The sequence below is a fragment of the Phyllobates terribilis genome, unplaced genomic scaffold (assembly GCF_046119375.1).
Source record: "Phyllobates terribilis strain yellow unplaced genomic scaffold, ASM4611937v1 Scaffold_1__5_contigs__length_1240528914, whole genome shotgun sequence".
NCBI classification, from domain to species: domain Eukaryota; kingdom Metazoa; phylum Chordata; class Amphibia; order Anura; family Dendrobatidae; genus Phyllobates; species Phyllobates terribilis.
This window is the reverse complement of record NW_027362761.1, coordinates 939,672,178-939,699,569: the sequence shown is the minus strand read 5'-3', so window position 1 is coordinate 939,699,569 and position 27,392 is coordinate 939,672,178. Positions and strand designations below refer to the sequence as shown.

General features: G+C 39.8%; 1 protein-coding gene across 1 annotated transcript in view; it reads left to right on the top strand.

Moving 5' to 3' along the window:
- Positions 1-27,392, top strand: part of SLC7A11 (solute carrier family 7 member 11) — a 314,366-nt gene that overhangs the window by 106,774 nt on the left and 180,200 nt on the right. The window contains exons 4-6 of the mRNA XM_073641718.1: positions 27-152; positions 8,375-8,474; positions 20,324-20,368. Coding sequence (XP_073497819.1) covers positions 27-152; positions 8,375-8,474; positions 20,324-20,368 — 271 coding nt within the window. The remainder of the gene's footprint in view (positions 1-26; positions 153-8,374; positions 8,475-20,323; positions 20,369-27,392) is intronic.

The window sequence follows — 27,392 nt, the reverse complement described above, 5'->3', positions numbered from 1 at the left end:
ATGTTTCGTTTCTTTCTTTCCATTAGCCATTGTAATGGTCCTGAACAGTATGAGTGTAAGCTGGAGTGCTCGGATTCAGATATTCTTGACCTTTTGCAAGCTTATAGCAATTATGATAATTATAGTTCCTGGGGTTATACAGTTAATTAAAGGTAAGTGCTAACATTTTTGTAACAATTATTGTATGTATTAGCCTCAGTTAAAGCCAGCCATGTGGTCTAAATACTATATATAAATTCCCTTCCTTTTTTCTAATACAAGGAATAAAAGATGATATATTTGCATACAGGGTTAAAATGAGAAAAAATATTTACATTTTTTCACAGTAAACATGCATGACAGTTCTCCAGGTATACATATTTTATGTTCACCCATAAAACATATTTTGTTAATTTATAAAGGTACAAAATCAACTACAATAAATGGTCCATTATTAAGTGCTGGAATGGGGTGTCTTTGGCCCACCGGAAGAAATGATTCTCATGGCCCCTTTTCACTTTAAAAGACCTGTTATCACTCCTTAAATACTGTATGTGCTTTAGAAAATAATCATATTCCCTCTTAAATCCCAATTCTTGACCATCTTTTGTTAGACCTCTGCATTGTGTGTTCCTCTGCTATTAATTTGACAACTGGGTGTCACCAGCTGGGGGTGTTTTCCTACAGAGTCGGACATTGTCCAATCACATCACATCAGATACTCATCCATTTGGCATGCGGAATGGTAACACCCAGTTGTCTTTTTTTTTAATACAGTTCTAGAAGGAACCGTAAAATCTAATAGGACATATGCGATTAAACCCAAAAGAAACAAATCCTTGAATGACAGCTGTTGCCAATCCTTTGAGAAGGTCATCAATATCAGATTGCTTGGGGTCTGCCCACAGGCGTTCCCACCTATCAGCTGTCAGCAGGTTCCGTGGAAGCTTAAACAGTATAAAGAGCTGGAATACCATAGCTCTGTACACTGTGTATGTAGAGTCTGTACTCAGCCACTGCAGCTCAGTTCACGTCTAAGTCAATGGGGGCATGTCTACAGTACCTGAAAATGGCCTCTACACAGTGTATGATGGCACTGCAGTGTTCTGTTTTTTTGCTCTGCTTACTACCATTGCTGTGTAACCTGCTAAAAGTTGTCGGGTCTTGGATCCCCATTGATCTGATATTGATGACCTATCCTATAGGAAGAAAATCATTATCCAAGTCTTGGACAATCCCTTTAACCCCTTCTTTACATATGACTGATAAGGTCCCGTTGTTTGATGCAAGCTTATTAAAAGCAGACATTGGCTGTGTTATTTAGTCATCGTTTGCCACTAACAGCAGTGGGTTCAGCTAAACTCCATTTGCAGCTGTTAACCTTTTTAAATTCCACTATCAATCTCTTACAGTGGCCTTCAAAGTGTGCGAATCGTGGAGGATGTCCGCATCCACGGGCCCATTGCTCTCCACAACACAATCACGGAGTGCCCTTAAGTTGCTAGGGCAGGGAGGGGACCAGCACGATACTTCTGTGAAAACCAGTTTGCAGCTGCCTTTCATAGAAGGCAGTCATCTTTAGTATATACTGCTATACCTATGTTTTGCAGTATATAGAACAAATGATCGTACGATCGCAGGTTCAAGTCTACTAATGGGACGAAATAGTAAAGCAAAAAAAAAGAGATTTTAAAAATAGAGAAAAAAATCTAAAAACTCAAATCACACCTCTTTTTCTCCCCTTAAAAATAAAGGAATAATAAAAGCTAAAAAATCAACAACACATGTCATATAAATGCATCCATAATAGAAAAGAGAGAAAAAAATCGAACCACCACAATTGCTTTTACATATTTTTTTTATCTCTGCAACACTGAAAAAAATTAAATAGGAAGCAATCAAAATATTGTGTCTATTCCAACATAGTATCGTTAAGGATGTCAGGTCACCCTCAACCCTCACAAGAAAGAAACCTTCACACAACTCCATTGATGGTGTCACAAGGGAATTATTTTTTGCAAGTTTCTGAGTTTTTTCTCACCCCTTAGAAAAAAAGCTACAAATGTTTGGTATTGCTGCAGACTTGAAGAATTATGTTCCCAGGACATTTTTATGCCACAATGAATCTCTTAACAGCAAAAGCTCCAAAAAATATATATATTTTTTTAATTTTTCAGTACATTGAATGGTAAAATCAATGTCATTCAAAGGTACAACTTTCCTAATAAAGGTATGTAGACAGAAAAAAAAACCTAATGGCTCTTGGAAAAAGGGGAGGAAGAAAAGAAAGCACAAAAAAGGAAAATTGGCATGCCAGAAGGCATTAAATGTTTTAAAATGAATATCAAATTGGTTGGTTTTTGCAGGATAGAAGACCACTAGAGAATCCATTGCTAGTTTTGGTGGAGTAGTAATTTTTCAATTATAAGGGGTCCATTACAGACCAACGCCTTAATATGATAAAGCACCATGGTGGACAGTGGAATTTTCCATGAATATTTGCAGTTAGTTGTTTATTCCTATTTGAAGAGACAACTACGGGGACCTGTGGTATATAATAGTATATTCTGCCAATCAAATTATTAATTGTCTGTGTGAAACATGCACAAATCGAGGCCCATTAGAACGAGAGCTGCTGTTTGTTAGCAACTCTGCTGTAGTTCATATGGTCTATGAAACCACCATTTGCAGAACAATTAATGAAATATTCACAGGTCCCTATAAGGCTATGCCAAGGGTAAGTCAACAAAAGTGGCATTAAGAAACTTAGGGATATAAACATGTAACACAATGTTGCAAAATGTGATTCCAAGTTCCTCACAGATGTTATTACTGTAGACAGCTGCGTGCCTGAATAACATGTGCAAATGTCAGAGGAAAACACGTACAACACTGTGTTAATGAGTGTTAGAAATTCTTGGCAGTGTACTGCTATTTGATAATATATGAGTGCGATACATTACAAAGAAAAATAGCCCAGCCTTGGCAAGGTTAGTGACATGCTTGGGAGCCTACAGATGTATCCCCTGTCATGATAATGCACTCTGATGAAATTTTATGTAACAAGAATTGGGTTCTCAAAGAAACTCAATGTCAGAATTGCTAACAGAATGTGATCTAATGAGAAATTCTGAATTTTGGTGATGATTTATCTATTAATGCGGGGATCTAAATTTACATTTTAAGTGTTCTCTGCTTCAGTGTTCACTACTTCAAAAAATTAAGGGAACAATTAATTCACACATCGTATCTCGATTTCAAGCCAGACTGCTTTACTAATGTAAATTGGGAAATTTGTTGAGTACAAAATAATGTTTAAAGGTAGAGATGAGATCACTTTTTACAACCCTGGTCCACAGTTCAGGTCAGTGCTCTCTGGCCGTGGGCAGGAGCTGCGCAAATTTCCTGACCTTCCAACATCCAGTGCTCATGTTATGATTTGCTGTTCTGGTTCATCATCACCTGTGCAGATGATGTCTCGCCAAGCTGGCGAATCAAACGCCACACTGAGGAACCCGGAAGGTCAAGAAATTCGCTCAGCTCCTGTCCACTATCAGAGAGCACTAACTTCGATCTTTGACCTGGGTTCTGTGAAGCGATCCACTCATCTCTAATCATCAGTCAATGGAAAACAAATTTATCTACTAATTAAAGGCTAGATTTTAAATCACTCCAAAAATCAAGGTAAAAAAAATAAATTCATAGGTGTATCCAGTTTGAATTATTTTCATCACAGCAATGTGTCTCAGTAGTGTGGATAGAATGCACTCCCAACAATGTCTGGGCATGCTCCTGATGAGACAGTGGATGGTGTCTTGGGGATCTCCTCATAAATAGCACGGTGGCTCAGTAGTTACCACTGCAGCTTTGCAGTGGTGGGGTCCAGGGTTCAAATCCCAACAAGGACAACATCTGCAAGGAGTTTATATGTTCTTCCCGTGTTTGCGTGGGTTTCCTCCACACATTCCAAAAGACATACTGATAGGGAATCTAGATTCCCTCAATGGGGACAGTTCCGGTAAAGCGCTGTGGAATTAATGGCGCTATATAAGTGAGTAAAATTAATAAATAAAATAAATAGAACTGGATGAGGGCATCAATGAACTTATGGACATTCTACTGATGTTACTCTGTGGCATCAAATGCACTAATACATAATGTCCCAGAGGTTCTCAATTGGATTTAGATCTGGGGAACATGAGTCAATGGCACCTGAAGCCAGGCATTGTCCTGCTGCAGGAGGAACCAAACAATGGCTCTGAGGATTTTATCATGGTATCTAACAGCAGTCAAGTTACTGTTGGCTATTGCATGTTTCTCGATCCTTCCAAGGATACGCCTTCCCAGACCATAACTAACCCACCCACAAATCCTGTTATGCTGAATGATGCTGCAGGCAGCATAATGTTCACCACAGTGTGGCGACACTGAGGGTTCAGTTGCCACAGAGGTACTGCACCTCACCCAGAGGTGTGGCGTCTCCTTTCTCAGGTAAGGAGGGAGTGCTGCCCGGAACCCCAAAACCCGCATTCAACACTACACTACTCCAGGCCGGCTGGAAGGGCATTATGCACTTCTTCTGCAGCCCTGTCCCTGGCTAGTGTGGGGGGAACCAGAGTGAGGGGGAACCAAGTAGTGGGTGTGGGTGGAGGAAGGAGTTTAGGGGAGCAGTTGTTAGGAGTATAAAAAGGGAGGCCATCTTGGTAGGGAGGTCTGCTGAGTGAGTAGTAAGGAGAGGAGGGGAGCAGAGTCTCTTCTGGAGCTCTGCTCCTTGACTGGGGCCTAGTGAGAGAGGCCCAGGAGGGGAGCAGAGGAGAAAGGCTCCGGTAACATAAGGGATCCCAGGGGTACGGAAGGAGCAGGAAGCCACCCGTACGCCCGTGTCTGCCAAGTGTCAGAGGGATCAGGCCGCAAGAAGGGAACCGGTCCCTGGACCAGCCGTGTTACTCCAGGTCTCGGCTGGAAAACCGGAGGCTTCTGCACTTCCATGGTGCAGTTGCCACAGTCTCACCCTAGTCACCGTGAAGGGCATCAAGTAGGTCCGGGAACTCCAGGTTGCCCAGAGGGACTTCAGAGCGCCCAATCAGGACTGTGTTTGGGAAGCGCAGGGCAGGAGGGAGAAGACCCAGTGCGGGAAGTCGGTCTAGAAAGGAACATACAAAAGTGGGGTTCCGTCAAGCGCTCCTGATATACTTGAGAAAGTGCTGAACCCCTTGTCTGGTGGACGCAGTGCAACGCGGGAGGCTGACACCCGTACAGTGTACCTGAGGAACTTGAACAGAACTGTGAGTAAAACTCGGATGACTGCACTCCACTGCCTCCGTCAGTTATTTACGCTGCGCCATCTCTCTTCTGCACTACAACGCCCAGCACCACCATCTGCTCCTACACTACCCCGGGGGGCTCGCTCCACCTGAAGGGAGCGGAAACATCCCAGCTGCCAACGCATCACCCCCGGAGGTCTGCAGCAGCGCCGGTAACCATTACAGGAAACCACAGGTGGCGTCACGAAACAAACCATACACTAAAAAACACCTTTTTTTAAGAGAGACCCCAGAGTACGGGCCCGGGAGCCAACTGCTGTGACCTCCTAAGCAAGGTAAAAGGCCCGGGTACCGAGTCCCCTATTTCCCCCTGGGGTGACACAACAGCAGCTCCTGACTATTTCACGTCTGTCACGTGCTCAGTGTGAAAGTGTTCTCATCTATGAAGAGAACAGGCCACCATTCCTGGACCTGCTAATCTAATGTTCTCTGGCAAAATCCAATTGAGCTGCATGATGTTTGTGAGATTACATTCCACTACACAATGTCAGACTCCCATGCCCATCTCAAGGAATCTTTTTCTGTAAGCTTGGTCAGAAACCTGCACAGTATTAGCCCACCGGAAGTTGTTTTGTATGGCTTAGCAGATCTATTTCTGTTATTTCTCACACTCGCAAGTTCCAGTCCCGCTCAGACCCTCCTGTGGCCATGTCCTTACCTCTTCATGTAGCAGTTCACGACCTGATATCTGCTCTATACTTTTATACTTTTCAGACTGTGCTGGGAGACACAGCAAACTTTCTTGCAATAGCATTTATGGAAGTGCTCTCTTGGAGGAGCCAGGTTACTTGTGAAATCTGCAATGGCTGCAGGTATCAACTGCTACCAGCAGTTACAATGATGCTAGCAAAGTGCAAAACTAGAGGGAAATCAGTCCAGAATGATTAAGAGAGATCAATTTTTTCTACCACCTGCTAATCCATTTTTGATGGTTGTCTTGCTTTTGCCTCTCCAGTGCACCTGTCGCCACTTTAATTTGCACCAAAGCAGGCAAATTTGATTCACAGCCAATTCAGCTTCCTAATTGGGTTAAATGCTATATCTGAAATTTAATTGATTCAGGAAATGTTTCTTTAAAGGGATGTTACAAGACTTAATAATTATTTCTTTGGGGCTGAACACTTATCAGCAGGTAGTTGCTAACTACTACTACTACAATCTCCCCCAGCTCGGAGGGGTCATGGACCACTCCTGACGCTATTTCTCTTACATGCTGTGATGTCATGTCGACAGAGCAGTTCCTTTTTCCTCCACTTGCTGCAATTAAAATAGTGATTAATATTTTCACAAAGTTGTGACTTTTTTGCCACTCAGCAAATTGGAAGATTGCATTGAAAAGTGTTCCTTAAAGGGCTTGTTCACTTCTAAACAACCCATTTTTAATACCTCCAATATGCTGGATGAAATAAGAAGAAAGCATACTGACCTCCTGGACTAGCACTGCTCCTTCGCTCGGGGCACTCTGTCCCCAGGCAATCTTATGACATTGTGCATATCAAGTGAGTGTTGCAACCTGTTAGTAGACGTTGATGGGCTGCAGCCTTTACAGTTCAATCAGGAGCATAATGGAACAAATATGGCATGCATTTTCACCTGCTCATTGCAGGTGTTGATTTAGTCTAGTCTAGTGACATTGGCTAGATATAACATAAATAATAACATGAGAAAAAAATAAAATCACAAACATTTTTTTGGTTGACATAAACAATAGGTAACTTTCTGATGACAGATTCCATTAAGAAAAGCAGAGGGATAAAGCTCACAGTCACGGACCCCCAACCAATGGAAACTCTTACATGGCTCTTTTACATGATAGATGATCCATTAACCCTAGAACGCATGACCATAAAAATCTACACTTTCACATACCTGGGGCCTTTTAGGCCCGTGTGCAAATAATGAATAAATGACCAACTGGAAATGACAAACAACTATATACCTGAGGAATACCTAGAGTTTCAAAATTCTAACTAAAGAAATCTTGCAGAAAATAGAAAACAATTGAAAGGGTGGGACTGCGAGGCCCCAGGTATACGTTCTAGGGTTAAGGGAAATTTGCCCGTTTATCTTAACATGACTATCCTTTTCCTTAAAGGGGTATTCCCATCTCCAATATCCTATCCCAATATGTAGTAGGAGTAATAATAATAATATTCGCAAATACCTCCAATTAGAAACGTAGTATAGTTCTTCTGATTCGCTATGTCTCTTTCCTCATGTGCAGGCATTACAGGACGTTAGGTATCCATGGTTACGACCACTAGCAAATAGCTGTCACTATATCAGTGGTCGTAACCATGTATACCTAAGGTCCTGCAATGCCTGCACATGAGGAAAGAGACATAGCGAATCAGAAAAACTATACTACATTTCTAATTGGAGGTATTTGCGAATATTATTATTACACCTACTACATATTGGGATAGGATCTTGGAGATGAGAATACCACTTTAAGTAAGCCACCCGAGCAATCAGCTAAACTTTGCCCATTTTTCCTGTACAATGGTATTACGTTTTGTCAATTTATTTAAATATATGACTATATAGTACATGTCAAGCCTTTTATATTAATGGAACGCTTCCTTAGTTCTCCTGCCCAAACACTATTCACCTGCCCACATATGGGAATATTTCTCAGCATCCATTATAAACACGGTAGTCTTAAGGACAGATCCATTGAATTTTGCTTTATCTATTTATTTATGACTTGTCATGCTATGAGCATTATTGATGCTGCTTTCAACTCTTCATGTACTGGAAGAGAAGCTGGAAGAAAATATGTCAAGCCCATCAAGAAATTTCTGACAGCATTCATGTGCCAGACAAATAGATCAATTATGATTTCTAATTATACTTGTGTTTGGTGTGTTTTTATTGACATCCCTCAAAGGTACATTTATTTTTGCTTGGTTTTCTGCTGTTTAAGTAAAAATGGATATGGGGAATGTGAAGAGATGGGCGCTTAGCTACATAATGTTTGACAGCTACATGTTTATGAGTGACCCATGCCGTGAATAATTCTATGTAAACTGTATTGAGTGACAAAATGAATCATTTCATGTCAATTTCAGGGGAGACGCAGAACTTCAAGGATGCCTTTGTTGGGAAAGATGTCAGCGTTATGGGGTTACCCTTAGCATTTTATTCTGGAATGTATGCATATGCTGGCTGGTAAGTAGGTTGAAATGGCAACAAGTGACAATAATTACTCGTCTAATTAATGACTATAATAGCCCAAGGTTTATTTATTTAAATAGGAATATTGAACTCTAAGTTCACCTCTGAACACTATTTTACAATTTACATATAGAATTATTCTACATGAATAGTTGAGTAACTTTGTAAATACGTTGCATTTCTTATCTTCTACTGATGCTTCATCGCGCAGCATATTTTACTGTTTCAATGTCAGTCTGCTCTGGTAATTTGTATTCTGGTAAGAAGTCTGGAAACTATACCGTAGAATGATGAAGGAAAATTTAAAGTCAGTCCTAGAAATTAGTATAAAGTGGCCATTTGTTTTATGACTCAGTTCAAGTATAACCTTGTGAATGTGGACTATCTACTTAATTTGCTCATGTAGCACCATCATATCCCTCAGTACTTTACAGACATTGTCATCACTTTTCCCATTAGTATATATTTGAATAGTGGAAGTAAACCCATACAAACACAAAAAAAAACTTGTAGTTTTTGTCATGGGTGGGATTTGAGCCCAGAACCCAAGTGCTGTCTGATTTACCAACAAGTCTTTGAATTTCCAAAAATGGTCATTGGAATTGATAATTTAGCTCTGGACTAAGCTACAGACTGTAATTCAGACTAGATTGTAACAATAGTATGCAAATTAACCCAAGGAAATCTATTAAAAACACATTAATACTTCCTATCCACAGGAAAAGTGTCCAATACAGAGTTGAGTTTTTGTTATAGTGCTTCGCTAGTACGGTCACCTTCAGTTGTGTCCAGTACTCAACACTAGAGATGAGCATAATGATTTGCACTACCTTTTTCCAGTATCCACTTCAGTACTGGGAGATTGACCATTTGAGTGCCAATTTCCTAGGCCAGCAGTCAAATACCAGCATCCCGAGAGCCTCTTGGAACTTCTAGAACCCTGCTACATCATACCATGCCATGACATCATGGGGGCCTAATAATTCAGTATGGGGGAGGAAGTTCGCCCTGGCCTCATCCAAGTGCCATGGAATATCAAAGTGGATGTCAGGCCAGGATAGTGCAAATTATTTTGCTCATCTCTGCTCTGCTCTTACACTATGTCCATCTGAGCTCTGCTTTGGCCTTTGACCTGTCAAGGGCAACCAGCCTATCAGAACACTGATTAATTTTGATTATAGACCATTGTGATGCTCTGGTCACAATACACATGTTAAGGGGATGGTTGCAAACAACTTTATTAAATAATGGAAAGCAACCGAACCCGGGGTCCACGATGCAGCCTGGTGGACTGCGGCCGAACACCTTCCGGGTGAGAAGGTAAAACAACCAACTTAAATAACAATCCCCTCCTTGTTACTGCACACCGGAATGGGAATAGGGATTCGCACTATCTCCATTAACTGCACGAGAGATGTGCGATAAATAATGTATCTGTAGTCCTGTTACAGCACAGAGACTACACAGCAGGCGGTAGGATGCGTGGGTCCTACACACCGTTGTATAAGTGCTCCCAGCCGGTGTGCTACCGGACTGAGGAGTATCTCTCCACGTGGCTTACAGGCCGTGCCGGGAATACGCCGTCTTCAGACTGCTCGGGGAGTATGGCGACCCCTTTGTCGGAGCCAGACTGTCAGACGAAGCTACCTGCCTCCCTCCATCTATGGCTGCCTATCCCCCGCTAAACCTTCCTGAATCAAGCTAAAGCACACGTGGAGCTCAAACGACCAAGCGTCCACACAACACCATCACTGCTCAACGATCAGAGCCACCGCCATGTTTGTGGGCGGGCTTTTTAAAGATTAAGCCCTGCCCACCGTCGCACTGTTGGTGACGACCAATCAGGCGGTGCCAGGTCACCGGGTCAGCTGACTCCCAAACCACCAATCACAGTCCGCCATGTCACGGGCATGCTCAGTGCAGAGAATCCTGGACTTCGGCTGCAGCAGCCCTTTTTCCCTCCGCAACCTATCCTTCATGTTGCTAGGAACAAAGACCCAAGAGACAACCTGTGCATCTCATGCACCAGCTAGGTGTTGGGACTGACAATGATGCTGAGCAGCACCCACCCTGGCTGGACTGGAATGGGAGACAACAGAATCCACTGATGGTTCTGAACCCATTTTAACTCCAGCAAACACCTAACAACGCAGCCATTTTTTTTTTCACAGGACTTTAGTGTCTCTCAAAGTCATCAGCCTTTATGGCTCTTTCGCTCGTGACTAGTGTTGAGCGAGTATGTTCTGTCCGAGTACGCTCGGGCCGAGCGCCGAGTATTTATTGCTGCTCAGTGATATGGTTGAATCGCTCCCGTGTGCATGATTTGCAACTGTTTGGCAGCTTTATTACATGTGAGGAATGTGTAAGAAATAGACATTCCTCCCATGTAATAAAACTGTCAAACAGTCGCAAATCATGCACACGGGAGCGATTCAAGCATATCACCGAGCAGCTATAAATACTCGATGCTCGGCCCAAACATGCTCGGCGAAAGGGTTAACAGAACATACTCGCTCAACACTACTCGTGACCCCTCTCTGTCTGACTCAGGCATCGGCAACTGTGTGTCTACACTCAGATATACACATACAAAAAAACATTAATGTACTGTATATGCATGCACCTCAGACTCATCTATACATGCAGTAGCAAAATGATTCTGTCTCTTAAACATACAAAGACAAATCAGCGTAGGTCACCAGAACAATGGCCTCTGGTGAACAAAATTTTCTACTGCTAAAGGATGACGGCCAAGAATCTTATTCCTAGTGTGGTCAACCACTCAAAAAATTGTGACATTTGTGACATCATTTTATCAAATACAAAATTGGTACAATTTTTAGAGGGAAAAAGTTGGGGCTACTTGGTTGCTTGTTTTTGAAGAGTAATTTTTGTGTTGACAGACTCTGTTTAAGGATTCATTCAGATGAGCATATTATATGGACATCTGCTGTCCAAGTAAAAATCAGACAGCAGACTGACCAGTGTAATTCAATAGGCCTGTTCAGATAACTTTTTCTCACATGAACCGAGCAGCATGCACTAGCCTCTTCCATATATTGGATGATAATCACCTATACAGGTCTATGAGTGCACAAAAATATCGAATTCCATAGAGATCATCTGTGTTCCATCCAGGTTTTACTGATATATTGCCATTATTAAGCTAGGAATCTGTATTTGACAATGTATAATTTAAAATGTTGATGTATAAAAATAGATGTAATACATCAACACGGAAATAATATGGATGTCTTAAAAAATGGACACACAGATGGTACCGTACACAGATGACAATATGGATGAAAATCATGCAAGTAACATAGTAACATAGTTTTTAAGGTTGAAGGACGACTAAGTCCATCTAGTTGAACCCATAGCCTAACATGTTGATCCAGAGGAAGGCAAAAAAAAACCCATGTGGCAACACTAAGCTCCACATTGGGGAAAGTAATTCCTTCCTGACTCCATACAACAATCAGACTAGATCCCTGGATCAACGCCCTATCAAGGAATCTAGTAGATATAACCTGTAATATTATACTTTTCAAGAAAGGCATCCATGCCCTTCTTAAATTTTAATAGTGAATCACTCATCACAACATCATGCGGCAGAGAGTTCCATAATCTCACTGCTCTTACAGTAAAGAATCCGCATTTGTGATTATGATTAAACCTTCTTTCCTCCAGACGTAGAAGATGCCCCTTGTCCCCATCTCAGGCCTCAGAGTAAAAAGATCAGTAGAAAGGTCTTTGTACTGTCCCCTCATATACTTGTACATAGTAATAAGATCACCTTTAAGCCTTCGTTTTTCCAAACTAAATAATCCCAAGTGTAATAACCTTGCTTGGTATTGGTATTCTGGATAAAATTCAAATGATTTTTATACACTCATCTGACCCCGACAATTTAGGGTGAAAAGTATGCTTATCTTTGAGTTTAGATATTTCAGTCACATCCATTGCAAAAGGGTGAATACAATCAATCTATGCACTCTCAATTGATGAACATTAACCCCTTAACAACATCTGACGTACTAACACACGTCTGTGCCCTGGGACTTAAGAGCCAGACCCGTATTAGTACGTCATGGCGATCGTGTGCGCACACAGGCTGTGCGGGCGCGATCGCCGCCGGGTGTCAGCTGATTGTCACAGCTGACACCCGATACTATGTGCAGGGAGTGGTCCTGCACCGCTCCCAGCACATTAACCCCCGCAATGCTGCGATCGAAGTCGATCGAAGTCGATCGCAGCATTGCGGGGGCAAGGGGAGGTGATCGCAGATACTCACCTCCTCTTCCGGCTTCCAGCGCTGTCTGCAAAGGCTTCCCGGGTGTTGCCATGATGACCCGATGTCGTCATGACAACATCCGGGTCACCAGACAGCAGGAAGATTGTTTGGACATGCGCAGTGCATCTCCAAACAATCTTCTCCCTGTCCAGCGCTGACAGCCTGCATGACACAGGGATGGTGCTGCATTCCTGTGCCATGCAGGCGATCAGAGAAAAAAAAGTGAAAGTCCCAGAGTGGGACAAAGTAATAAAGTATATAAACTTTCAGAAAGTGAAAAAAAAAAAAAAAAAAATTGCAAAAATATAAAAAAAAAAAATTAAAAAAATAATCCACCAAAAATAAAAATATAATGTACCCATCAATAAATATTATTATAAAAAAAAAAAAAAAACAATAAAAGTACACATATTTGGTATCGCCGCATCCGGAACAACCTGACCTATAAAACGGTCCCACTAGTTAACCCCTTTAGTGAACACGGTAAAAAAAAAAAAAAAAAACAAAGCAAAAAAACAATCCTTTATCACCATACCCCCAAACAAAAAATGGAATAACACGCGATCAAAAAGACAAATATAAATAAAGATGGTACCGCTGAAAACGTCATCTCGTCCCGCAAAAAACAAGCTGCCATACAGCGCCATCAGCCGAAAAATAAAAAAGTTATAGCTCTCAGATTAAGGCTATGCTAAAAAATATTTTTTTCTATAAAATTGCTTTTATTATGTAAAAGTGCAAAACATAGAAAAACGATATAAATGTGGTACCGCTGTAAACGTACTGACCCGAAGAATAAAGCTGCCGTATCAATTTTACCACACGCGGAACAGAATAAAAAAAAACAAAAAAAAAAATTCCTGAATTGTTGGTTTTTGTTTATTCTGCCTCCCAAAAATCGAAATAGAAAGCGATCAAAAAATGTCACGTGCCTGAAAATGGCACCAATAACAACGTCAACTCATCCCGCAAAAAACGAGCCATCACATGACTATCTGCCAAAATCTGGAAAAATTATAGTTCTCAAAATATGGCGATGCAAAAACTAGATTTTACAAAAAATGCGTCTTTTAGTGTGTGACAGCTGTCAGTTATAAAAACCCCATATGATTCTGGTATTGCTGTAATCACACCGACCCGAAGAATAAAGTCGTCTAATCACTTATACTGCACGAGGAACGGCGTCAAAAATAAACTCTTTGGTTAGGATTGGGCTAGGGTTAGGGCTGGGTTTGGGGTTAGGGTTGTGCTAGGATTAGGGTTGTGCTAGGGTTAGGGTTGTGCTAGGGTTAGGGTTGTGCTAGGGTTAGGGTTGTGCTAGGGTTAGGGCTGGGGTTGGGGTTAGGGTTGGGGTTAGGGTTTTGATGGGGTTGGGATTTTTTTCAAAAGTAAGAAAAAAAGATGACGATATGGCGACTAGTGTTGAGCGCAAGTGCTCGCTACTTGAGTTTGCATTGGGTGCTCTGGTATGCATTGAGTATCGTGGGTATTTGAGTGACATGCTTGAGTCTCTGCCCCATATGCATCACGGCCAAAAAAACTTTACGGGGATTGCCTGCCATGCACGAGCGATCCCCGCATGTTTTTATTGGGTGTCTAATAACCGTGAAACATGCGGAGCAGGGACTCGAGCATGTCACTCGAGCACACGCTGTACATGGTGCATACCTGAATACCCGATGCAAACTCAAGTAGCGAGCACTTGCGCTCAAGACTAATGACAACTTATTCAATATGATGACCTAATGTAAACAAATTCTATGTCGTACATCTGGGTTCAAAATGTTCACTATACACCTTAATAAAATCCTTGAGGGGTATAGTTTCCAAAATGGGGTCACTTGTGGGGGAGCTCCACTGTTTAGGTACATCATGGGCTCTCCAAACGCGACATGGTGTCCGCTAACAAATTGAATGGAAAATCGGCTCAAATTGTTAGCGGACGCCATGTTGCGTTTGGAGAGCTACTGCGTGCCCAAACATTGGAGCTCCCCCACAAGTGACCCCATTTTGGAAACTAGACCCCCCAAGGCACCTATCTAGATGCATAGTGAGCACTTGGAACCCCCAGGTGCTTCACAAATTGATTCATAAAAATGAAAAAGTGTTTTTTTTTTCACTTTTTCATTTTTATGAATCAATTTGTGAAGCACCTGGGGGTTCCAAGTGCTCACTATGCATCTAGAGAGGTGCCTTGGGGGTCTAGTTTCCAAAATGGGGTCACTTGTGGGGGAGCTCCAATGTTTGGGCACACAGGGGCATTCCATACACAACATGATGTCCGCTAACAATTTGAGCCGACAATTTGTTAGCGGATACCATGTTGCATTTGGAGAGTCCCTGTGTGCCCAAACATTAGAGCTCTCCCACAAGTGACCCCATTTTGGAAACTAGACCCCCCAAGGCACCTATCTAGATGCATAGTGAGCACTTGGAACCCCTAGGTGCTTCACAAATTGATTCGTAAAAATGAAAAAGTGAAAAAAAAAACACTTTTTCATTTTTACAAATCAATTTGTGAAGCACCTGGGGGTTCCAAGTGCTCACTATGCATCTAGATAGGTGCCTTGGGGGGTCTAGTTTCCAAAATGGGGTCACTTGTGGGGGAGCTCCAATGTTTGGGCACACAGGGGCTCTCCAAACACAACATGGCATCCGCTAATTATTCAAGCAAATTTTACAATCAAAAAGTCAAATGGCGCTCCTTCCCTTCCGAGCCCTGCCGTGTGCCCAAACAGTGTTTTTTCCCCACATATTGGGTATCTGCGTGCCCAGGGGAAATTGCACAACAAATTTTGGGGTCCATTTTTTCTTGTTACCCCTGTGAAAATAAAAAAAATTGGGTCTAAATTAACATTTTTGTGAAAAAAGTTAAATGTTCATTTTTTTCTTCCACATTCAAAAAATTCCTGTGAAGCACCTGAAGGGTTAATAAAGTTCTTGATTGTGGTTTTGAGCACCTTGAGGGGTGCAGTTTTTAGAATGGTGTCACTTTTGGGTATTTTCTGTCTTAAAGACCCCTCAAAGTGACTTCAAATGTGATGTGGTCCCTAAAAAAATGGTTTTGTAAATTTTGTTGGAAAAATGAGAAATCGCTGGTCAAATTTTAACCCTTATAGCTCCCTAACAAAAAAAAATTTTGGTTCCAAAATTGTGCTGATGTAAAGGAGACATGTGGGAAATGTTATTTATTAACTCTTTTGTGTGACATATCTCTCTGATTTAAGGGCATAAAAGTTCAAATTTTGAAAATTGCAAAATTTTCTAAATTTTCGCCAAATTTCCGTTTTTTTCACAAATAAATGCAAGTGATATCGAAGAAATTTTACCACAATCATGAAGTACAATATGTCATGAAAAAACAGTCTCAGAATCAGGGGGATCCGTTGAAGCGTTCCAGAGTAATTACCTCATAAAATGACAGTGGTCAGAATTGTAAAAATTGGCCTGGTCATTAACGTGCAAACCACCCTCGGGGCTTAAATGGTTAAAGAAGCTGGCCACTACGTTTTATGATTGCCCCAATCGATTGACCCAGTGCCCATAAGTGTTTTTATAATTACCTCCTGCTGTCCTTCTTGCCTGTGAGCGGCGCTATCGCTGGCCGCTCACAGGCTTCACGTGACTCCCAGCTGCAGCCGGCTCTGACATTCTCTGATGTCACGTCAAGTTCTGGCTACAGCCGGGGGTGACTTACTACTGCGCTCCACGGTGAGTGATGAGCTGTAGGTGGAGTTACCCCTCCCACAGTCCAGCATCCACCGCCGGGACAGCGTCACTGATGTCACGCCTCACTTGACGTGACATCAGCGGAAGAAAAAGCCAGCTGCAGCTGGGGGTAATGTGATGCCTGTGAACGGCCAGCGATAGTGCCGCTCACAGGCAAGAAGGACAGCAGGAGGTAATTATAAAAACACTTATGGACACCTGGTCAATCGATAGGGGCAATCATAAAAAGTAGTGGCCAACTTCTTTAATGAAATGTAAAAAGATAATGTTACAAAGAAATATCATGAAAAAAATATGACAAAAAAGTCTCATGATTAAAAATTTTTTAGAAACACAAGATACAAATACAACATGGAACTTCTAAAGCTAGATGCTAGATTAAATTGCCAAATTTTATGGTGCTATTTATAATGCAAATCTTCTTACATTCTTCTCTTTATTCTTGCTACGTACTCTTTAAATCAAGTGAACTGATGGTTGGAACCAGCTATCAAGCTGTCTACAGTCGTATAATGTAATCTGTCAGATGCTTAACACACCGTTTCTTAATAATATAGCAAAATGTAACAAATTTGTTTTCAAATGTGATAGATTTGATGCCACATCCACAGGCAACACAAGGTTAACACATGTTAGAAAAATAATGAAAGTAGGTAGAAGTATAAAATCGTATTAAAATATGTCACAAAATAGCTGCTTTTTACTATATCACAGCATGTAATTATCATCTAACTAGAGAAAAAGAGAGACGACTGGAGGGTGTTTGAATTTGTCAAGGAGCCGCACCAATGTATTGCTGGCTGATGTCTGGAATAGTTTATAAACTGTACTATAAAACATTTCAGGACATGTGCAATATAGGAGCTGAAAAGGAGGATAGCTTAGTGCAGATGTTGGTAGAGCATGACCTAGAACAGCAGTCTCCAACCAGTGGCTCTGGAGCTACATGAGGCTCGCGAGCTTATGATGTGTGACTCGCGACTGTCTGACCACTTGGTGCATTAGCACAAGGTGTAGCATGCAGCTAAAAACAAAAGGTCTCCAGATGGCGACTTTTGTGAGTTGCCCTGAACAGCAGAGCACTTTTGGATGTGCACACACTGGCACACGGGTGGGGGTGAGGGAGAGATATAAATATGGTAAGCTGGAGATAGGATGATGCTATTAGTTACAGGGGTGTTGAAGTTGGGTTGGATGCAGTAGTGTGTAGGGGGGGCTTCATATAAGCGTTCTAAATGGGGGTAAAGTGGGAACCCCTGGATGGAAGATACTGCCTAGAATGGATGGTGGCACAAAGTGCTTTCGGTGGGGAAGCTTTGGCTGTCATTAGACCGGTAATTGGGACTCTGCGTCACACTATGGTGGAGAAGGGTGGACGCTCTGGATATGACTTACAACCATATCGCAGAACTGAATGTGACTTTCGAGGTAAGAAAGGTTGGGGACCACTGACCTTGAGAAAAAATAACAACAGTGCTACATCACACAGTAAATACTGTCGACGACCATACTAAAGCTGAGCAAATGAGCAAATCTGTTCAAGAAGAATTCAATTTTGCTTCAAATTGCATATAAAATTTGGAACCTGAATCCAAATTTACTTATGAATCGCTTTGTGGTTATAGATATTTCGCTTTTCCAACAGCAAAATACTGTAGAGAGGCTTGTGTAAAGAGGACAGTTACCTGAATCAAAGCACATGCTGTATAGAGATTAAACCAGCAAGGAATTTGGGGAGATTTCAGCTCTGAAGCCTGTAAAAATGTGAGCAAAACTCTTGGCTGTAAATCGGGAATCGGTAATATAAGCGATGCAGGGTATTTACAAACTTACTCAACACTTTAGGTAGATACAATTTTTGGGTGTCCATTAGAAGTGATCTGGTGCCTTCATGAAAGCTATTTTTCTCATATCCAACCTATAGCAAAGTTATATAAACAAGACTGAAACAATAGATTAATTACTAGTCAGACTGTGCTATAACAGCTTTGTGGGCAGCAAAATGGTGCCAGGGAAATGGACTGAAATTGAATCTGACTCCTATTAAAATACCAATTTGCATAAAATTAATTTCCATCAAAGCTTCTATAACCTGCTCTATTTCACAGAGAATAAAATAAGAAATCCCATTTCCATTTGATTTAGGGGAGACATCAGACTAGCACAAATTCTATAACAATGTGCGATTTCTCTTATTCAAAAGTATTTCCAGAAATGGCTTAAGAAATCTTCTGACCTTGTAATTTCTGCTGGCATTTCTGAACTTAGATAATGCTGGCATTTGTTTTAGACTGAGTCATCAATGATTCGAAATTAGTGCGAGCTTTGTGAAAGTAAAGACCAGTGGTTTTAGCTGCTGATAATGGAATGGATATTGTACTGATACACTATTGTACAGGCCTAGAGGAAAATGAAATGAAAAATATAGAGCATACATAGAATAAAAGCAAATACCGAGCCAAATATCACAATGGACATGAAATGAATTAAAAGTGAAAGCCTGAGAAGAATAAACCGTAGCCAAGGAAGTTAATAAATGCCAAACTGCAGTAGCATCTGACAGAAGCTTGACTGCCAATTGTCCGTTTTTAAATTGACAACTATTTTCTTCTTGAATCTAATAATATTTTCCATATATTTTTTTAGAACAAATTACAAATGTATTTAAAAGAACACCTACTGTACATGCAACATTAAGGCACAAAATCAAACCACATTGGTGGCCCACCATTCTGTACTATAATGATGCGGCACAGTAAATGTTGGTACCCTTGCATTGCTTGAAATACTGTATATCCAGGGCTCAAACTGACAGAATAAGGTTAGCATGCAGATGGGAATTTATTAACCCCATTATACATGTGACTAGTGATATTTAGCCAGTATGGTGTCGTTGTATGGCGCTAGCTCAAGTATTATGGCTACTGAATACAGAGCAGGTGCTGGCTGTGTTATACAGGCAGCAACTTCCTCTAACAGGAGTGAAAAAAACTTATGCCAGTCGGTAGTGTGTAGCCTACTAAATGCAGATGACAATCTCTAACAGCATGTAATTGACACAATTGTGTGACATAATCATTCCACCACACAACGGAATTGTAGCTTGCCAATGGATTGCCATAGCAGCCAGAAGCCTACTGAAGACTACCGTCACTGCCATTTTGATACACCCATTATGCCCAGCTTTAGGCCAGGCTTCATAGGAGATTGTCATTTCTACTATACATTGCAATACCGACATATAGTAGTATATAATACAAGTGATCAAATGATCTCAGGTTCAAGTCCCATACAGGGATTAAAATGTTATTTAAAGTTTTTGAGAATAAAAAAAATAAGAAAAATATTTAAAGTTTAAAACACCCTACTTAAAAATAACTAAAAAAATACATATTTGTTATAGCCACATCCATAAAGGTACGATGTATGAAAATATAACATTATATAACCGATAAGTTAAATGCCATAAAGAGAATTGCCATTTTTTTCGGTCACCCATCTCCCCCAAAATACGGAATAATCATTTCAATTACAGTCCCTTTTTGGGTTTTTCTCAGAATCAATGGGCCTTTTTGAACACCTTATTGATGGCACGTCTACAGTAAATGGATAGGGGATATTCAAGTTTCTATGACAACACTATTCAGACCATACAATCTACTGCTGAATGACATTGTAATTTACTTCTACACTCACATATATTGTTTCTGACCAAAGTTATGGCAATATATAATTTGTCTGTCAAACTTTACTTACAAAATCTTTGATGCTTATCCTCTTAATAACATTTACCAATGTTTGATCTGTTTTCCATTTTTAGGTTTTACCTCAATTTTGTTACCGAAGAAGTAGAAAATCCTGAAAAGTAAGTAAGACTGCAAACATTGTATATTATGTTGCTGGCTGTATTATAAAACTAATACAATGTAATCATATAGAAGTGAAGTTTTATTACAATCACATAAATTTGGATTAAAGTGACAACCCTCGGAACCTATTGACTCATCAAGCCAGGAAAATTCTAACATACCATCTCCTAAAACCTCCCCCAATACAGTACATAATAGATAGCAGTCGGACACACCGATCAGTCGGCCGGCTGCTATCCCTGCCGGCTCTCCCATACATGTGAGCATTTGTCTTGCTTCTGGGTTCTTTGTGAGAGAAACATTGCCAGACTCTGCTGGCAGACTGGTAGGTTGCAACAAAAATTTTTGTCACCGGAAAGAGACTTCTACGTACATAAGGTTACATCCAAGTTTGTTCAGTTTTGGCATCAGTATAAATAATTGCTATCTACGAACCATTTGGAATATACAATAAGTCCCAATGTTCATACCTGACTTTAAGAATGATGAAAAGAAAATTAAGGGGTCAATGATCAAACAGGTTTTACCAGAATTCTGGCATAATATGGTTTGGAAAGTCTGCAAACTCTATGAAAAATAAGGAGAGATTCCTCGAGAGGGGGGCAGGACTGAGTGCTGCTAGCAAATGAATCATAAGTTAAGCTACAGATGTGGCATAACTTACAACAGAAATGTACTCTGGTCTCCTACTGGAGTAAAATTTTTGAGGTGACATATAACAGCTAATATGTGTGCCAAATTTTATGAGATGCATGACTCTTAAATAAATTTAGCTCATCTTGCTCTATTGTTTCTTTCATCGAGATTGGTGTACAAACCACCAATCTTGGTGAATCTTGACCAAAGTTCTTTCCATAGTACTAAATGTTTGTTCACACTGTGAATGAATATATTGAGCTTGAGATTACTACATTCTAAATGTTGGCCTGCAATTGTTATCTAGCAATTTCCCTAGGCTCTACCCTGTGCAGTCCGCCTGTGATTCAGTGTCCAATAAGTAATCCAGCTAGCATCTATAATTGCACAGGACAAGTTTCCAGAAATTTCCACCAAAACTAGGCCACCTCAGTCTGTCTTAAGAGCAATAACACTTGTTTGTCAGATATCAAGAAAAGGGAGGTGAAGAATGTTCCAGCATAACTTTGCTTCTGTGGAAAAACATCTCTATCTGTGCACATTCATCTTTGCAATTTAATGGTAACTGACAACAAGTGAAGAGTTGTACTATTCATGGTTTATTAAAGTGTTCTCAAGTCTTAAAAGCTAGTGTACCGGTGGAATAATTTGTACATAGTCATTGCTGGACCCACATCTTATCAGTTGCATCATACTGGTGTGTTTATGTGTGCCTTGCCAATTACTGAGGGGAGAGAGGTTTACCAAAAAAGGTAGCAGGCCACACCACAGTGACCCACTGAGGTGTCAGAAGGTCTGCAGCAGAGGGGGTAAAGTGCAGGTGAGGCCACAAGATGTAACACTTATTGAGGATACTACATGATAGCAGGAAGTTGTCACAGTGACAAGTAGGGTTATATCTTTTGCTATTAATTTATTTAAACCGTTTCTACAGTAAAGTTCTGTCTTGCCAAACTGAAGAGCAGGTGTGCAAAAAATCTGATGTGGCTGTTTTGTGTTTGACCAGACACCAATGACCAGTAAGGCATGTCATACTATATGTATGTACTTGATATGGTAGTAAAAACCCTTTAAATGGGTTGTCCAGTCAGAAGAGGTTGATGACTTATCCATGGCATGTGACATCAATATCTGATTGATTGGAGTTGTGTACTGTAAACAGGCATGTAGTTTGTTACCACTATATATACCATCCATTTTTGGGCTAATGTTGACATGGTTGACAAACTTTTCAAATAAACCAACTTTATTTTGACAATCACATTGGTAATCTTGTATTGCATTTACACGATGCATCTGCGCATAATGATACAAAGGAGAACAAATAGTGATAATGAGCCTTGATAAATATCTTGATCATGCATATCATTTTTATCTTGAACACGTAAATGAAGGTTGACGCCTCTTCTTTGCTTACCAACTCATGAGAAATCTGTTTATCTAATCTCCCTGTAAGATGGTGACGGTTCACTAATCACTGGATTGTTTGCAGAAGTTTCACTCTGTTGCTATTGTACATTTTAAATTAATTGTTTAAACAGGCAGATGCTTTTACTATGTTTCCTCCAGCTGCCGGCACTGGGAACAATCTGCCTACATTATTGTCAAGAGCGTTGACTGTACATTTTTTTTTCCAGAAAGACATATCATTATTTCTTATAAATTGCACAATGCAATTGTGTTGTGGATAATATCATTGTTATATGTAAAAAGAGACAAGAAGACAGTTTTCGTTTAGAAAAAAAGCCAATACAGATAAAATAATATGCAGAAATTTGACTAATAGTCAAATAACTAGAAAAAGAAGTGAAATGGATTTCTTGAGGTGACTTGAGATGTATATTATATCACATACTGCCTCCTTACGCTCCTTTTTCTTCTGTATTATCTTGATTTTAATGGGAAACTTAAAAGGTTAAAAAGGAAAGGTGTTGTCCACTACCAATAAATACTAAAATAATGAAAAAAAGACATACAGAAAAAATAATAATACGCGCCTTTCGGACCATCACTGTTCCAATTTTTTTTCTGCCGGAGTTTCTCACTGTGCTCCTGACTTCCCCTTGTGGTAAGGTGTGCATATGAAGGCTCCAGACTTAATATGTTAGAGCCGCAGAAACACTGTTTCTTATAATAGACAATATTTTCATTTATTTATATGCACCCATAGACTGACTTTGCTGCAAAAATTATATAGGCTGTCCAAAAGGAAACTATCAAAGAGGTTTGGAGAATAAGTGACAACAAATAAACTTCAAGGTCATTCATTCATGCCGTTATGCACAATTTCACTAAAAAAAGTAATATCCCTGATTGATATGGAGGAAACAGATCAATATATTGAGCACACTGTTCCTATGGGGTTTAAATTATGACATCGAGTTAACATTTTAAGACTATTACTATTCATTTTTTTTATAATTTTAATTCAAGTTTTTTTTTAAGCATAATTGTTTTTAATATCTAAATATCCAATTGAAAATACCAATTATATTTTTCAATATTTATGATTACATTGAGACATTACATTGAGACACGAACAATAGTCACCAGACTGCAGGTAATAGGTATTATTTATAAGAAATACATTTTGTATCATTTCTTCACGATGACGATGAATGAAGGGTAGCATTATTTAGGTCTGTGACATCATTAACTAATTGGGTGATATTGTTTAGTACAGCTATAGAAAGTATATGTATATACTTACAAAATTACATGTAATAGAATTGCTTACTGGTGTCAAATCCATTTACAATACAATGTTCCACCATTGTTTAACACTGACTCTATAATAAGCAAGTGTAAAAATGGCACACACAAACATTGCCCGATAAATGTGGAAAAGCTAGCAATATGGATTCAAATGGCTGTGGTATCTATAAGAATTTTGGAAAAAAATCAAAGAATAATAGTTAGAGATCATAACGTAATACAAATATTCAAATAATAAAGCCTTCAAACTCTGTGAGACAAACCACTATTAATAAAAAGCCTGCACTAACATATAATATAAATATACTAATATATATATATATATATATATATATATATATATATATATGTATATATAAAAGTGCATGCATATATATTGGAAATAAACAGATTCAACATATTTTATTAGATTGTTGTGCAGTCCTCTGCTATCCTGCTGGAAATGCATGAAATAAATGATTTGTTTAGCTCCCTTCACACTTAGCGAGATCGCTAGCGAGATTGCTGCTGAGTCACAAGCTGGCCTGGACCATTTTTTGATCGTTGAGGTCCCACTGGGAAGCATGCATCGGTGTGTTTGACACGTTACCAACGACCTCCTTGGCGACTCAGAACTGAGACACATAGGCGTGAATTTGCGTTGCATCATTATACAGGTGGCTACGGGTCGCCATGTCGTTGCTGCATCGTTGGGAAGATCTGAATGTTTGACATCTCACCAGCGACCACACAGTGACGCAGCAATGATCCCTGCCAGGTTGTATCATTGTTGGGATCGCTGTAGCATCGCTAAGTGTGACGGTACCTTTACCAGTTTCGGGTGAGTCTCTGCGCTATCTGACAGTGGCCAATCAATACTCACAGCATCAAACTGTGTAGGAACGGCCTCTATTGATAAGGAATGATAACATCCAGTTATCAATTCATTCAGACATTTTTAGGTGGAATAACAGGATTTGTAAGACAAGATCATCCAGTATTGCTATCTCATAAAATTGCAAATAGTGACTAAAAAACATGTCAGGGAGTTATTAGGAAACAAACATAAAAATACAACCACTCTGTATTAAGACCTCCAAAATCATTGGATTAACATTGGTTCAACCTGCCGATATCGGCCAACAGTCTATTATGTATGGGGGCCTCCCGACTCTTCCCCTATATATTCCGTCTTCTCCTATGATGTTAGGGGAGATTACGATCTGGGATATCCTTTTTCAGACTGCAGATCCTTTTGATCTTTGCAAGATAAGTCACTGCCAGTGTATTCTGGCAGCGACTTTCACATACACTCGCTTTTCAGAAGAGAGATAGTTGATGGCCGAACGATCAGCCAAACTATCTTTTTGTCGACAGCTATCTTTGTATGGGGACTCTTAGGGTCCATCTAGACTGTCCGACTTCTACATGCAAGCAGATCGGCTGTCATTTAATACCCTGTTTAGACAAGCCAATGCATTTCCATTGCTTACAGAATGTTCATTAGTACGATCATTCTGTGCACATAGAGCATCATGTTCTTGGCAGCATATGTCCAGTTTAAATAAGACAATATAACTGCTAAGAACAATGATTTTTAGACAAGTTTAAAATCATGTCACCCTATAATCTAATGTTTTGCTCATTCACCGGGTGACAACCGGCCTGTTTAGACAGCCGGATAATCAGCAAATGAGTGTTCCTAACAATTCTGGTTGGTCAGTGTAAGGTGTCTCTTAGCGATGTTCTCAAACCCAACTCAAAACTAGGTAAAAACTTCATTAATCTTCTTTAATTGTTTATTATTTAATATCTTTGTCGTTTATTGTCTTTCTATAATTTTGGCCCATTTTACCTGTCCTGTTTTCTGCTTGAGTACAAGTTAATACAGTAATCTACATTTAGATGTTTAGATTTTAAACCAATGAAACCAATGTATTGTCAGACCACTAAAGGAAGCACTGACTATGTTGTGTTTTCGGGTAAATCATGTACTTAAAACCAGTGATAGAAATTCAGCTCGATAGATTTAAAGCCTTTCATCCAAGTTAGGAGCTATTTCAGATCTTCAAAGAAACAGTTTGTGCCTTTTTGTACATTTCTTTGAATTATTTTCGCCTAAGAAATATATGTTCTATAAGCTTGGAAATGGAAACTTAGCATGAATATAGGCTGCAATCGATATAAATCATTCCAACAACATCAAAGGTAAAATTATCAATAACGTCCAACTCTCCATGACTTTTACAAGGATTGAATAAAGTGTTTGGGAATGCTGCTATCAGTGGAGAAGGACTGGCTGCAGTACTGGAAATTGCTCTTCTGTTCTTCCACTAAGCATTCATTTCCCATTCGCTTTCATTCGCTCAATAGCAGTCATCCACTATGTAATGATATGCCGCTGTCCATTTAAATGACATACTAGTATTGAGAAATACTGTAGCAGCAGAAGATGCATCTGAAATGTAACTCATACACAATCAGCTATTGAATAATATGGTTTGCAGGTCCCTTTGGCAGGGGTTATATGTTCATTAATAAAAATAACAATGCCATAACATGTATAAATTATAACATGCAGACATCGCCAAGAGGTATGAACTCCTATGCACATTATTAACAGCCGTGATCATAAAACAGAAGATAGCAGTCCCAAATCAATTTTTTTTTCATGGAATCGCATACTGTGAGTTTCCCTTGCGGAGGCAGCAGCATAAAAGAAATGTACTGTACAAAAAAAATAATAATAATAATGTAGACTACATTACAGGTTACAAACAAAGCAGAAAATAAAGCTCAGAGAGAAATAATATATCCAAGAATAACAAGCATTTTAATTAAAATCGAACCATAGGAGTGCTGCTGAGGAATGGATTGTGGTAAATGAAGCTTTAAAGAAAAAATGCATGACAGGTATTTATTTAAAATAGGAGTCTAGCACTGGTTTTGTGTTATTTTTACATTTATTTCATTGCTTTCTGGTCCTGGAGATAAAGCAGTTTATAGTGTTGCTAGCTCTGCATGTTTCATTTTCCCCATTTTATAAATGACTTCTTAAATTTATATCTCTATGACAGTTTTCATAAGACTTTTGTGGTAATAGTACTTGCTCAGGAATGGGATTAAGGTGAAATAAAAATATCTGATTATTCATACATCAAAACAAAGGTGAGAGTTCTCTAGTCATTGTACTTCTTTAAGGAGGTGGGGACCTACTTTACACTAATATTGTCCAGTATTGTTTTATTGATAGCTAGTCAACAATATGCCTTAGGGTTTATGCATACAAGTATTATGGCTCTATAAGACCACCCAGATGTATAAAGCTTTAGTATTGCATTCATAAGCCTACAATTCAGAAATATTGGCATACTCGGTGGAATGTCATAACTAGTGATGATCGAGTACTGAGATGCTCAAGTGCTCGGTACTTGAAACGAGTAGTGAGCATAAAGTAGTGATGTCAAACTTAAGCCCACAGAGGGCCAAAATGAAAAAGTTGGACAAAATCACGGACCAACCAGTATATAATATAATGGGCCCCACATAGTCCTCTATACAGAATAATTGGCCCCACATAGTCCTCTATACAGAATAATTGGCCCCACAGAGTCCTCAATACGGAATAATGGGCCCCACATAGTCCTCCATACAGTATAATGGGTCCCACATAGTCCTCCATACAGTATA